The sequence below is a fragment of the Dendrobates tinctorius genome, unplaced genomic scaffold (assembly GCF_039654945.1).
Source record: "Dendrobates tinctorius isolate UK_male_01 unplaced genomic scaffold, ASM3965494v1 ptg000164l, whole genome shotgun sequence".
Lineage (NCBI taxonomy): Eukaryota > Metazoa > Chordata > Amphibia > Anura > Dendrobatidae > Dendrobates > Dendrobates tinctorius.
The window spans coordinates 5,969,849-5,985,023 of record NW_027361831.1 but is presented as its reverse complement, the minus strand read 5'-3'; the positions used below and the strand labels follow the sequence as shown (position 1 = coordinate 5,985,023).

Here is a 15,175-nt window from a genome sequence, read left to right as displayed (position 1 = left end):
AAAAGAGGTTACGTAATAAAGAAAAAGAAATAATAGAGAAAAAACGTAGGAAATTTGGTAGGGACTCTGTTTTCACCAATAATAAAATCCTAGGGTCGACAACATCAAATTATGGTGATAGCCAAATTAGTAGATCTGACGCCGTACATCGGTATGAAGAACAGCGCTCTCCTAAATCATCAGGCCCACTGTTAACTTTAGATGAGATACATGGAGGGGATACCTCCCTCCTTACGTCGAGTGAAAGATTCTCTATCCATATCACTTCCGATATGGAATACCCTATTAACACGGAAATAGCTAATAATGGGGGCACCACTGTCACACAGGGGGCAGAACTACCAGCTATCTCCACACCATTACCCTCTATTAGTACTCATAACCGATTTACGGTGATAGAAAATATAGAAAATATTTCCTCTACGGTGAGTGACAAACATAATAATAACCCTCAATAAGATAATAGAAATAATAGGGTCTGTCCGAGGGAACAGAGAAAACAACCACTGAAAACAAAGCAGAGCCACCTTCCTCCTTTTTTTCAGGTAGGTCAAAAAAGAAACGTAAAAGGGGCTGTAGGGGCAGGGAATTTACCAAAAAAAAGAATACACAACAATCCCCATCACAGATAGATCAATTAACTGTTCCTGAACAAAAAAAATTTTAACCTTAGTCGATACCCCCTACAAGAAAATGAATCCTGTTTACTGAACAAAGGCTTAAAGTATGCTCCCAGTGCTAAATTTGATAAATTTCAAGCCTTTGTTGGTGTAAAACTATTCATGAGGAAATTAGCCCTGAAGAAACACTATATGAAAAAGAAAATTAGTATTACTATGGATGACTCTACGAGCATTTTTGATCCCTACAAACATACTGACTTAAAGAAAAAATCTAACTTTAATCCTTTACAAGAATATTCAGAGGCATTTGAAGCATTTCAAAGTAATGTTATACACGAAATCAGAAGGGTCTCTGATAGGAGATGTAATAAATTTAAACATAATTTGCTACACAAGGAAAGGAAAGCCATTAGGCAACTTCAGGAGAATAGGGAGATCACTATCAGACCGGCAGACAAAGGGGGAGGGATAGTAATACTAAACACATCAGACTATGAGAGGGAAGCACTTAGGATTCTAGATGATAAACAAGCTTATAAATTATTAACCCATGATCCTTCTAATGAGTATCTGGTAGAAATGCGAGAATTGATAAAGAAGGGCTTTGAAATGGGCTTTTTAAATAAAAGAGAAATGGATTTTATTAGTACACCCCACCCTAGAGTTCCTTATTTCTATTATCTCCCCAAGGTGCACAAAAGTATGAACAACCCACCCGGGAGACCTATTATATCTGCTATTGGAGGTCTAACATCGAATTTATCTAAATTTGTGGACTGTCATCTACAAAGACTGATACCTGAACTCCCGGCATATCTCAAGGATAGCACCCATATTTTGGGTATTTTAAAGAACATAAAATGGTGTGACCATTACATTATGGGCACACTTGATATCACTTCTTTGTATACAGTTATCCAGCATAAAAAGGGCTGTGAAGCAGTGGAACACTTCTTGAGGATGGATGGTTTATTACCGTGTGATCAAATTGAATATCTTCTTGAATGTATAAATTTTATTTTAACTCATAACTTCTTCCGTTACGGGATGAACTACTACTCCCAGCAATGGGGTACAGCCATGGGCATGAGGTTCGCTCCTAGCTACGCAAATCTGTACGTGGGGAGATGGGAGCAGGAAACCATCTATCCCGACGGCAGGCTACTAGCGAACCTAGTGCTATGGCATCGATTCATAGATGATATTGTTTTTATATGGTCAGGTGGCCCTCTTTTATTGGAACAATTTTTTAATTCACTAAATAAAAATTCTTATTTTTTAAAATTTTCTATGACCACCAGCTCAAAAGAAATAAACTTTTTAGACTTACAAATTTTTGTAGAAAATAACGTTATCGGCTCACAACTATATCATAAGCCTACTGATTCTAATAATTTTATTTCACTTGATAGTTGCCATTTACCTAGCTGGCTGCTAAATGTTCCAAAAAGTCAACTAATTAGAGCTCACCGTAACTGTTCGAAAAGGGAGGATTTTAATAGAGAGGCAGAGATAATGATGAAGATGTTCTCTAACAAAGGTTATGATTCAATATCTCTAATAAAAACGAAACAATTAGTGGAGAAGATTCCAAGGGATCAATTACTGGAACAACGGAAGAGTAAAAAGGGCAATCCCCTTATGGAAGAAATCCCCATAATCACACAATGCAATGCCAACAGTATAATTCTCAAAAAAATTGTTAGGAGACATTGGAACATTCTGAGAAATGATAAGGCTATAGGGGAATCTTTACCACTACACCCCAGGTTCATCTTCAGGAAGGCTCAAAATTTGGGCAATTTGATAGCTCCCTCTATATCCAAGCCTCTAAGTAATGTTACATCAAATTTAGAAAAATTACCAGTGGGGTTTTTTCCTTGTAGAAAGTGTGGCCCCTGTAAAAAATTGACCTCTAAAAAACAAGTAGTGATCACAAATAAATTCGCGGAGGTACAAATTAAAGATTTTATAACATGTGAAACTACAGGGGTCACATATGGCATCACATGTCCCTGTGGGAAATTGTACATAGGACGCACAATACGTCCAATGCATGTCCGGATAGCCGAACATCTGCGGAATATTGGAAATAGATTTACTGGTCACCCACTTTCACACCATTTTATTAATTATCATGGGGGCTCTATTAAGAACGTTAAATTTACCGGCATTAGAGTGGTTAAAAAAAGCTGGCGGAAAGGGAACTTTATCCAACAAATGTCAAGGGAAGAAAGTAGATTGATCTTTGAAATGAACACATTGGTCCCTAATGGCTTAAACAGTGAGATTGAATTGTTTGCTTTTAATTAATGAATATAGAGGCTGGACACTGTGGGTATATAAGCGCCTATTTGATTCCTATAGACCATCTCTGAGGAAGGAGTCCGGTGATTCCGAAACGCGTAAGACAGCTTTTTGGTCAAACTTGCGCTCACTAGCCAGTCACGTGGCTCTCCACGTGACCGTGACGTCACGCAAGGTCTTGCAGGTTTTGCTACCTTGCTGGCTTTGAATCTATTCGCGCGGTACATTCGCCGGCCAGCGGCGGCGGTCACGCGAATAGACGGACGCCTGTTACCGGCCAGAACAGCGTCCGGTACCTGCGGTTTCCACCTGAGCCTCAACAATTTGATGATTGGTACTCTCATCGTTACCACTGACTGAACCGCCATTCCTGTAATGAGACACCGCTTCAGCACGGATCCCTTCACTAGCTCATAACCTACCAGAACGAAGGTACTGCTATGCAAGTTTTGTGAACCAGCTTGACTATGGTCAATTTCTAACGGCATTACCCTGTGTGTGAGAGGGAAAGAGTGTACTTGGTTTACATATTTATCTTTTGTTCAGTATTTAACCTGCTAGCGCAAATAACTAATTTGTATATATGTGACATTTTTTGATCGCTTTTTATTCCGATTTTTGGGACGCAGAATGAACAAAAAACAGCATTTCATGAATTTCTTTTGGGGGGTGCATTTACACCGTTCCGCGTGCGGTAAATTTGATAAAGGGGTTTTATTCTTTGGGTCAGTACGATTACAGCGATACCTCATTTATGTCTTTTTTTACCTTTACATAGTAACATAGTTATTAAGGTTGAAGGAAGACTTTAAGTCCATCTAGTTCAACCCATATCCTATCCTAACTTGCCCTAACATGTTGATCCAGAGGAAGGCAAAAAAAACCCATGTGGCAAACAGTAAGCTTCACATTGGGGAAAAAAATTCCCTCCCGACTCCACATACAGCAATCAGACTAGCTCCCTGGATCAACGCAATATTAAGGAAACTAGTGTATATACCCTGTAATATTATACTTTTCAAGAAAGGCATCCAGTCCCTTCTTAAATTTTAGTAGGGAATCACTCATTACAACATCATATGGCAGAGAGTTCCATAGTCTCACTGCTCTTACAGTAAAGAATCCGTGTCTGTGAGTATGATTAAACCTTCTTTCCTCCAGACGTAGAGGATGCCTCCTTGTCCCCGTCACAGGTCTAAGAGTAAAAAGATCATTAGAAAGGTCTCTGTATTGTCCCCGCATATATATATACATTGTAATAAGATCCACCCCTAAGCCTTCGATTTTCCAAACTAACCCCAAGTGTAATAACCTGTCTTGGTATTGCAGACCCCCTAGTTCCCTAATAACCTTGGTCGCTCTTCTCTGCACCCGCTCCAGTTCAGCTATGTCTTATACACCGGACACCAGAACTGTACACAGTATTCCAAGTGTGGTCGCACTAGTGACTTATATAGAGGTAAAATTATGTTCTCCTCCTGAGCATCTATGCCTCTTTTAATGCATCCCATTATTTTATTTGCCTTTGCAGCAGCTGCCTGACACTGGCCACTAAATGTGAGTTTGTCGTCCACCCATACACCCAGGTCTTTTTTAGTGACAGTTTAAATGGGTAAAATTACTCCAGCTGGACTGCACACAAGGGCATTATCAATCGGTGTCGTGGAGTCAGAAGTGGTGTCCACTTTGGTGTAGTCGGTGTAAAATGGACCAACTCCAACTCCTAAAATGTGTAGTAAATTGGGTACAGTAGTTCAATGCTGTACATTTTTTCATAAGAATTTTGGAAAGTTTTTAAATGTACTATAAGTATCTGTTCTATTACTGATCTAAGGATCTCGGCTTTTAGTTGAGATGAATCTATGCTGTGCTTTATGTACATGCTCAGTAGTGAAGCAGTATTGTGGAGTCTTGGAAATTGAGGACTCTTGAGTTGGAGCTTTGGCTTACCGACTCCACAGCCATTTCTGCGCACACCTATACTACCAGACTGGATGATATTACAGGTCTCAGCCACCCCAATCATAGTGACTGTACAATTCTAAAAAGAAAGCTCAGTGTCCTATATACTCTATGAATAAAGTATATCTGTGAGAGCCTCTGAGATTCACATGGGGATAGTCTAGCAGTGAGTTCCAACATCTATTTCCACTGTTCTTCCGTAATGAGCCTCACATCTGGCCTGACGAAGAGCATACTAGAATCTACAGACAGTTTAGGGAGCTTTATACTGTCTAAGTATAGGGATAAATCATCCTCTTGCACTGTGGATTTAGTGTATATTTCTCTATAGTATGTTCTTAATGTGGACAAGATATCTGAAGTGTCTGCAATTATTTCCCCTTCTGCTGATACAAGTTTAATTATATGTGAAGACCCTTTTGCACCTTTACTATTGGTGACATAAAAATGTCTCGCATTTTCCCCCCTCAATAAAATATTTTTGTTTGTTGAAGATACGCCTGTGGGATGCCAACCCCATTAAAAGATCTGTCATGTCCCTCTTCTCCTCTGTACTTCTGCCGAAAAATCTGGATATATGCACCTCTGTCTGTCATTTTTAAGTCCAAAATTTTGCACAAATTATTTTCTTTATTTTTTAGTACCATTGATGGATAAATCTTAATGGTCTCTAGCTTCGTGCAGGATTATGTCTTTATAATAGGAAAGGATGGTGCTCTCCTGAACGAGTGGGTACCCTGTGTACACGTTATATGGCAAAAAATGGTGTCAGGGCTTCCTTGGTGAATCTCTCTAGTAGCCAGGTTTCAAAGTATATGACCGGATCTTGACCATCCACCTTTTCTGGATCCCCCACAATGCATAAATTATTTTTTCTTGACCTATTCTCTAGGTCATCCACTTTGATTCTTATGTTTATTCATTTTAACATCTTTCTGTACACAGGGTACAAGGTCTTCTACCACACTCACTCTTTTCTCCACCTCCCTCACCCTTTCATTAGACTTGTACATGTCCTAATTTATGCATTTAATATAACATAGTAACATAGTTATTGAGGTTGAAGGGAGACTTGAAGTCCATCTAGTTCAACCCATATCCTGTCCTAACCTGCCCTAACATGTTGATCCAGAGGAAGACAAAAAAACCCCATGTGGCAAACAGTAAGCTTCACATTGGGGAAAAAAATTCCTTCCCGACTCCACATACGGCAATCAGACTAACTCCCTGGATCAACACAATATTAAGGTAACTAGTGTATATACCCTGTAATATTATACTTTTCAAGAAAGGCATCCAGTCCCTTCTTAAATTTTAGTAGGGAATCACTCATTACAGCATCATATGGCAGAGAGTTCCATAGTCTCACTGCTCTTACAGTAAAGAATCCGCATCTGTGAGTATGCTTAAACCTTCTTTCCTCCAGACGTAGAGGATGCCCCCTTGTAACCGTCACAGGTCTAAGAGTAAAAAGTTCATTAGAAAGGTCTTTGTACTATCCCCGCATATATTTATACATTGTAATAAGATCACCCCTAAGCCTTTGATTCTCCAAACTAAATAACCCAAAGTGTAATAACCTGTCTTGGTATTGCAGACCCCCCAGTTCCCTAATAACCTTGGTCGCTCTTCTCTGTACCCGCTCCAGTTTAGCTATGTCTTTCTTATACACCGGAGACCAGAACTGTACACAGTATTCTAAGTGTGGTCGCACTAGTGACTTATATAGAGGTAAAATGATGTTCTCCTCATGAGCATCTATGCCTCTTTTAATGCATCCCATTCTTTTATTTGCCTTTGCAGCAGCTGCCTGACACTGGCCACTAAATGTGAGTTTGTCGTCCACCCATACACCCAGGTCTTTTTTAGTGACAGTTTTGCCCAGTGTTTAACAATTAAGCACATAATTATACATCTTGCTCATTCTACCCAAGTGCATGACCTTACTTTTATCCCTATTACAGATCATTTGCCATTTATCAGCCCAAGCTTATAGTTTACATAAATCCTCCTGTAATATAAAATTGTCCTCCTCTGTATTGATTACCCTGTAGAGTTTAGTGTCATCTGCAAATATTGAAATTCTACTCTCTATGCCCCCTGCAAGGTCATTAATAAATATGTTAAAAAGAAGCGGGCCCAAAACTGACCCCCCTGGTACCCCACTGCTAACCGTGACCCAGTCCGAGTGTGCTCCATTAATAACCACCCTTTGTTTCCTATCCCTGAACCAGCTCTTAACCCACCTACACATATTTTCCCCTATCCCAGTTGTTCTCATTCTATGTATCAACCTTTTGTGTAGCACCGTATCAAAAGCTTTTGAAAAGTCCTTGTACACCACGTCCACTGCATTCCCTTGGTCCAGTCCTGAACTTACCTCTTCATAAAAGCTTTTCAGATTAGTCTGACAGGAATGGTCCCTTGTAAACCCATGTTGATATTGGGTCATGAGGTTATTCTTCTCCAGATACTCCAGTATAGTATCTCTTAGAAAACCCTCCAGGATTTTACCCACAGTTGAGTTTAAACTTACTGTCCTATAATTTCCAAGTTCAGTTTTTGTCCCCTTTTTGAATATTGGCACCACATTTGCTATACTCCAGTCCTGTGGTACAAACCCTGTTATTATGGAATCTTTAAAGATTAAAAATTATGGTCTATCTATGACTGCTTAATTCCTGCAGTACTCGGGGGTGTATCCCATCCGGGCCCGGGGATTTGTCAATTTTAAGGATTTTTAGACTCCGCCGTACTTCCTGCTGGGTTAAGTAGGTGACATTTAATGGAGAATTTTTATCCCTGATCATGTTATCCGTCATGGGATTTTCTTGTGTAAATACTGTTGAAAAAAAGTCATTTAGCATATTGGCTTTTTCCTCCTCCTCATCCACGATTTCACCCAGACTATTTTTAAGGGGACCAACACTATCATTTTTTAGCTTCTTACTATTTATGTAGTTAAAGAATATTTTGGGATTATTTTTACTTTCTCTGGCAATGAGTCTCTCTGTCTCCAATCTTTGCTGTCTTGATTTGCTTTTTACAGAATTTATTTAATTTTCTGTATTTAGTTAATGCCTCATCACTACCTACTTGCTTTAATTCTCTAAATGCTTTATTTTTATCTCTTATTGCTCCCCTTACAGCTCTATTTAGACATAGTGGTTTCCTCCTATTTCTCGCATGTTTATTCCCATATGGTATATATTGTGCGCAGGTCCTATTCAGGATGCTAATAAACGTCTCCCATTTTCTTTGTGTATTTTTATGTCTCGGGATATCGTCCCAGTTAATTGCACCAAGATCATCTCTCATCCGTTGGAAATTTCCTGAAGTTTAGTGTCCTTGTAACCCCTCTACTACACTTCTTATTAAAGGATACATGAAAACGTATTAATTTGTGATCACTATTACCCAAGTGACCCTCAACCCTTACATTTGATATGCGGTCTGGCCTGTTGGTTAATATTAGGTCTAGCAGTGCCCCCCCTCTTGTTGGGTCCTGAACCAGTTGTGAAAGGTAATTGTCTCTCATAGTTGTCAAAAACCTATTACCTTTGCTGGAACTGCAGGTTTCGGTTCCCCAATGTATTTCAGGGTGGTTGAAGTCCCCCATAATAATGACTTCTCCTTGAGTCACAGCTTCATCTATTTGCTTTATGAGGATATTCTCTGTTGCTTCCATTATTTTTGGAGACTTATAACAAACCCCTATCAGTAATTTATTATTTTTTCCCCCTCCCCTTATCTCTACCCATAGGGACTCTACATTTTCATTAGATTCATATATATTATCACGAAGGATGGGTTTTAAGGATGATTTTACATATAAACACACGCCTCCCCCTCGTTTATTTGTACGGTCATTTCTGAACAGACTATATCCCTGTAAATTAACCGCCCAGTCATGACTCTCATCCAGCCATGTCTCAGATATCCCCACCATGTCATAATTATGTTCCAACAACATTAACTCCAATTCCTCCATTTTGTTGGCGAGGCTTCTGGCATTAGTATACATGCACTTTATGTATCTCTCTGTACCTCTATTCTTTCTTAAATTATTAACTGTTCTAACCCTACTCCATGCCACCCCCACCCCCAATTTCATTATTTGTGCCCAGGTCTCTATCTGCACTGTCTTCCCCTCCTATAAAAGGAATACCTTCCCCCCGTCTCTAGTTTAAACACGCCTCCAACCTTCTATCCATTTTCTCCCCCAGCACAGCTGCACCCTCCCCATTGAGGTGCAGCCCGTCCTTAGCGTAGAACCTGTAGCCAACTGAGAAGTCGGCCCAGATCTGCAGGAACCCAAACCCCTCCTTCCTACACCAATTCCTGAGCCACTTATTAACCTCCCTAATCTCCCGTTGCCTCTCTGGCGTGGCACGTGGTACAGGAAGTATTTCCGAAAATACCACCTTGGAGGTCCTTGCTTTAAGCTTACAGCCTAATTCCCTGAAATCATCTTTAAGGACCTTCCACATACCTCTAACTTTGTCATTTGTGCCAATGTGCACCATGACCGCTGGATCCTCACCAGCCCCTCCCAGTAATCTGTCAACCCGATCAGCGATGTGTCGGACTCGAGCGCCAGGTAGGCAGCACACTGTTCGACGATCCCTGTCTTTGTGACAGATTGCCCTATCTGTTCCCCTAATAATTGAGTCTCCCACTTACAGAACCTGTCTGGCCTGCCCTGCTTTCCTATTTCCCCCTTTAATGGAGCAGACACTCCTCCGGCTTTCAGAGGACATGCCTTGCTGCAGCAGTGCTACTCCTGCACTAACACTCCCCTCATCTGCCAACTTAGCAAACTTATTGGGGTGTGCTAGATCAGGACTAGCCTCCCTGTGCTCTTCCCTCTACCCCGCCTTCTTACTGTCACCCAGCTAGCTGCTTCATTGTCCTGCAGCTCCAATCTAGCATCCCCCCTCATCTATCCCATTGAGCGTCTACTCAGTGAGCAGAAGACTCCTTTCCATATTGTCTATGGATCTCAGTGTTGCCAGTTGCACATTTAGATCCAGTATCTGGGCTTCCAAATGTACAACGTGCTCACATCTCGCACAGCAGTATGCACTCTCGACCGGCTGTTCAAGGATTTCATACATGCAGCAAGACGTGCACTGGATGGCATTGGCAATAGTGGAGCACATCCTAATGGGGATTGCACCAGACAAAAAGATAAGCAAAAATAAATAAAAAGTATTAATAAAATATAACAGCAATTCAGTAATACCTCCCTTGGAAACTCCCTGAATCCAAAGTCACTGAATCTCAAGTCACACACTTACCACAGTTCGCACTTACGCTCAGGTCACACTCGGCTCGTTCACACTCGCTCAGGCAGAAGATTTAAAATATTTTTTTTCCCTTTTACCAGCACACCACCCTGCTGCTCAATGCACTTCCAAAAGGAGTTGAGCCCCAACCAGCTGCCCCTTATAAACCCTTAATTATGAACTCCCACCCTTAATTAACCCCTTGTGAATATAGTTACACCTCAAGATGTCCTCTTGGAAACCTCCCACTTGCTCCATGAGGCCATCTAAGACAGAGCTGCAGCCATTTATAGCTGTGTAAATATCTCTTGAGAGTTGGCTCCTTATAGTCTTGTATTTGTAGTTGTATGCAATTGATCCTTCAGGTGGACTGGCTCAGCCTCTCCTGAGTCAGACCACCTGAAGGATCTCCTGCTTCGAGTCATCTCAACTTCTAGCACGTATAGACTGCTTTCCCTTTGGTTCAGGACTGTGACCAGTTCTGAGAAGGTACGCTGGGTCAATGCTGTTATTTAGACTGAATGCTCAGCTCCAGACTTCTGTAGTTGTATACAATTGGTCCTTCAGTTGGTCTGACTCAGCCTCTCTTGTCTGTTGCTGAGGGAGCAACCTGTTATGCTTCTCCGTGTCTCCTCATTACTCCCCCCATCATCCATCTCCTCCTGTACCTGCTCAGGCATGCGTTTCACAGGATGTGTGGGTCAGTCGTCCACTGCACTTGCAAATCTCCCCAGCTTGATTGCTGCCATCTCTGCTGCTCTGTCACTGCCCAAGGTTTTGTGAGGAGGTGCCATCTTGGAGATCTCCCAACCACGATCTCTCGCCTTCTGGCTCCTGCTTTGAGTCATCTCAACTTCTAGCACATACAGACTGCTTTCTCTTTGGTTCTGGACACCTTCACACAGGTCAGGGACCGGTTCTGAGAAGGTACACTGGGTCAATGCTGTTATTTAGACTGGATGCTCAGCTCCAGACTTCTGCTTCACATGGCTGTCAGGACACCCCCCCCCCCCAACATTTTGCTTTTCAAGGACCTTTGAGTTACTAATAATGTGGAAACCTCTGTATTTCCACCGAAAGATGATGGACCTGAGTGGCAACTAGTTTTTTGCATAATGAGTAGAAGTTTTTATTTGTATCATTTTTGCCTACATGACATTTTTGGTGGCTTTTTATTCCAATTTTTTGGGGACAGATTGAACAGTTAAGCACCACACCCCACTTGTTCAGGAGGCCTATTAGACTGTGATCGGTCATTGTCTTGGTGAATAATTCAATGGACATTTTAATTAGAAATGTTCAAAAATATAAATTTCAAGGATATTTTATTCAAAAATAACAATTAGTTTTATTTCTTGGCAGATGACGGTGCCAGGACATCAGAGGAACAGCTGACATCTTCAGTTTTTAAATCAGATGACCTTGAGATCACACAGGATATAACTGAAGTGAATGCCATTACTCACAGCAAAGATCTATCATCTGATCCTTTGAAACAGGTCCTATCTTCTGATTCATTACAGACTACTAAGAAATATAAAAGTCACAAAAGAGGCATTTAAAAACAAACTGCTCTTCAAGCAGAGAAGATATTTTCACATTCAGAACATGGAAATAGTTTTCCCCTCAAAACGTCTTTAGTTGAACATCAAAAAATTCATACTGAGGAGAAGATATTTTCTTGTTCCAACTGTGGGAGAAATGTTAACTGGAAATCAGAATTTATTAGGCATGAAAGAATTCACAGTGGGGAGAAGCCATATTCATGTTCAGAATGTGTATATTCTCAAGAGAAAAAAGATGATCAAAAGGCCAAAGTAATATTCAAGATCAAAATTAATTTATTAAATTATAACAAAGAGACTTACAAATCCATATCACCAGCATAGAAAGAGACGGTAAAAAACACCTGTTAGTGAAGTTCCACATATGCACACAAAGGGACGCACTAATCCAGGCACACAATTGATGAGTAAACAATAAATGCTTCAGCCTACACGTATAATACAGGAATAGTACAAAAGAGTATGTAAATAGGCTTACACCTGTGTCCTCAGGTTATTCATAAGGCACAATGTCCAGAACTCCCATAATCAATCCTACATATAAGCACGTAAGCCTATGTATGGGAGGAGGATTAAAACCGCCACACTACCGACCTCCTTTAGCCATAGTAATAATAGTAATATCCACAGTGAAACCTTTTTGAGCCTCTGGAACCACCCGAGCCAGAGACTCCACTCCCAGAGCCCATGGAGGTGTCTCGCGCCGTTCTCGAGGCGCGTCCGGCACAAAACTCCATTTGCGGTTACCATTGTCAACACGCTGTTCCCCAGGATAACGGGGCCACGCAATGGCCAAACTCTGTGCCACCGGGCAAGACCTTTGTCCCCCCTCGCCTTCGGCCGAAGGTTCTCGCGTGGGCACACGCATCCAGGGCGGGTGGTCACTGTGTCTACATGCAGACCACAAAACTCCTGGCAGGGTCTTATTGGTGGCCGCACAGGGCTCGTGACATTAAAAAATATATTCAGGCATGCGCCTCATGTGCTCGGGTTAGCCTCCTTAAACAGAGAGTGGAGACGTCCGCCGACACACCGCGGCGTTCCACTTCAACTTATGCTCCGGGAGGTGTCTCCCACGTGTCCCTTCTTAAACCTGGCGATCTTGCCGCCTCTGATACCTTCCTCGTGTCCCTGTTTTCCGTGTCACCTACCGGGACATCCAACTTGCCTTCGGACGAGTCTGAGGCCTATGCCTCTGATGGGCACAAGGTGGTGGATTGGAAGGCTCAGAGGGGAGGGGGCCCTAGGAGGGGGGTAATGTTAGGTGTCAGGTTTCTGCGTCTGCTCTGCAGGAATCCAGAGCTTCACATTCTGTGGTCTGCTGATTACTTTGCAGCAGACCGCTCCAGAGACAAAGTTCCTCTGTGTTCATACTGGGCATGCTCATGAGACGATCTTCCATTGGAGATCGGGAGTCATGTGCCCAGGTCCTGCTCCAGATCTCATTGGTCCATCTCGGAGATCTGGAAGGTCCCGCACGGCTATAAAAAGCGCGCATGACCGTTCGGCCATGCGCTAGTATAGACTATACTTGCTATGTGTGATTGGTGACGGATGTATGATTCTGGTGACTGACTTATTAAGAAACCCCTTCCCTCTGATATTACGCATGTGGATAGGGAATTAGTTCAGCCATCAGTGCCAGTCAGTGGCAAGCCTTAGGCCACTGTGCACACCGCACCTCTGCGCTAGCGTCCGACATTGTGCCTGCTTTGTAGCTGTGTCGTCCAGCGGCAGTGTCATACGGCTCGCTGCAGTTGCAGCCCTTCTTGGGGCTCGCAGTAGCGACGCCGCACACACGGTAGGTCTAGACAGTTGCAGCTCCTCTGTCTTAGGTCCTGCTCCTGTGACCTGATACCGTGTGTGCATTCATCTGAGGCCTGTGACACTAACAGGCTCAGCGTTTTTGTTACGGTGCCTCTGTATGTGAACAGAGCCCGCTCTGCGCACTTTGGGTGATGTTGAATCCGTGCGCATTATACCGCCATATTGCTCGTTTGTCATTACCTAGCAGCGGTGTAACACCTACTGCACGGTGGACCCCGAGCGGCGAACGCACTTTATTATTTATTTTTATTTAGTGCGTTCCGCTGTTCCTAACACTATGAGCAGCAATAACATGCAATAAAAGCAATAAAGACCACAGGGGAGATTTAGGACACATTATATAGACATGTTGTAAACTATATATATTTGTGCGACCAACACCTGTCGAGTCACCCTGCACATGCATTTATTTACACATATAAACATCAATAATTATGCAAAAATATACAAGAAATAATTTAAACAGTAATAAGCAGATGCAGTCTTCTTAGGCATCAAAACATATGTGTTAGATTTTGCACACTCCACATATATTTATCTAGAATCACAATTACGAAGATATATAAGGTAAATTGAGCAATGAGAATAGATATATCTTCTTGGACTCCAAGCAATCGAGATAGATGGAAAGGTGCTGGTCATAATATATATCCATATTCATCCAATGATCCATATATAAGACAACACTAAGAAAAATTAAAAACATAGCTAAAATATGGGGACACAACACTCACAACTGTCTCCCAAACAGAACAGTGTAACTTGCTTATAGGAATGGGGCATAGCTAATACTCTCATTGAGTCCAGATGGTTGGACTGTGCCCAGTGTCCATATCCATCTGGACTCAAGATGGGCCAATCTTCTATAAATGCCAGCACCACGAATGCTTATGTCTAACATATCTATGCCCCTAACCCTGAGAAGGCTACCATCGCATCCATGGAATCGTCTGAAGTGGCAGGGAATAGTTTTCAAAGATGATACATCTTTGGTGATCGCTGCTGCCTCAGTGCCCAAAACGTGTTCTCTAACACGTATTTTCAGCTGCCTGGTTGTCATGCCCACGTAAATCATACCACATGGGCATATAGCATAGTAAATCACGTTCTTGCTGGTACATGTAATATATTTCTTGATTTTATACTCCCTAGAACCATCTTGATTTACAAAAGTCCCTATACGGTTAATATTTGGGCAGGCAACGTAGCGACCACACGAAGAACTACCACAACGTTTCGCCACTTGATCAAGAAATGTAGCCACTGGTAAACCATTATAGTGACTATGGACGAATTGGTCCCTCAAATTCTTTGTTCTTCTGGCAGCAATGGCAGCCCTCTCAGGAAGGAACCTGGCAATTACCGGATCAGCCCTTAGTATATACCACGATTTATCAAGAATCTTCCTCATAAGGGAAAAGTGTGAATGATAATTTGTCACAAACCTTATATGCTCGGATTCCTTCTTGGGCTTGGACCCGTAAAGTAGTGCATTTCTCGATGAGTATTTGGACCTATTAAATGCCTTCTTAATCCTACGATTGTTATAGCCACGTTCGGATAGCCTCTTTTTTTAAATCTTCAGGTTGTCTATAGAAATAGT

The 15,175-nt window shown here is 41.9% G+C and overlaps 1 protein-coding gene across 1 annotated transcript in view; it reads left to right on the top strand.

The window, feature by feature from the left end:
• The window catches only part of LOC141052923 (uncharacterized), a 70,940-nt gene that overhangs the window by 24,063 nt on the left and 31,702 nt on the right, over positions 1-15,175 (top strand). Inside the window, exon 7 of the mRNA XM_073550244.1 lies at positions 11,543-11,679. Coding sequence (XP_073406345.1) covers positions 11,543-11,679 — 137 coding nt within the window. The remainder of the gene's footprint in view (positions 1-11,542; positions 11,680-15,175) is intronic.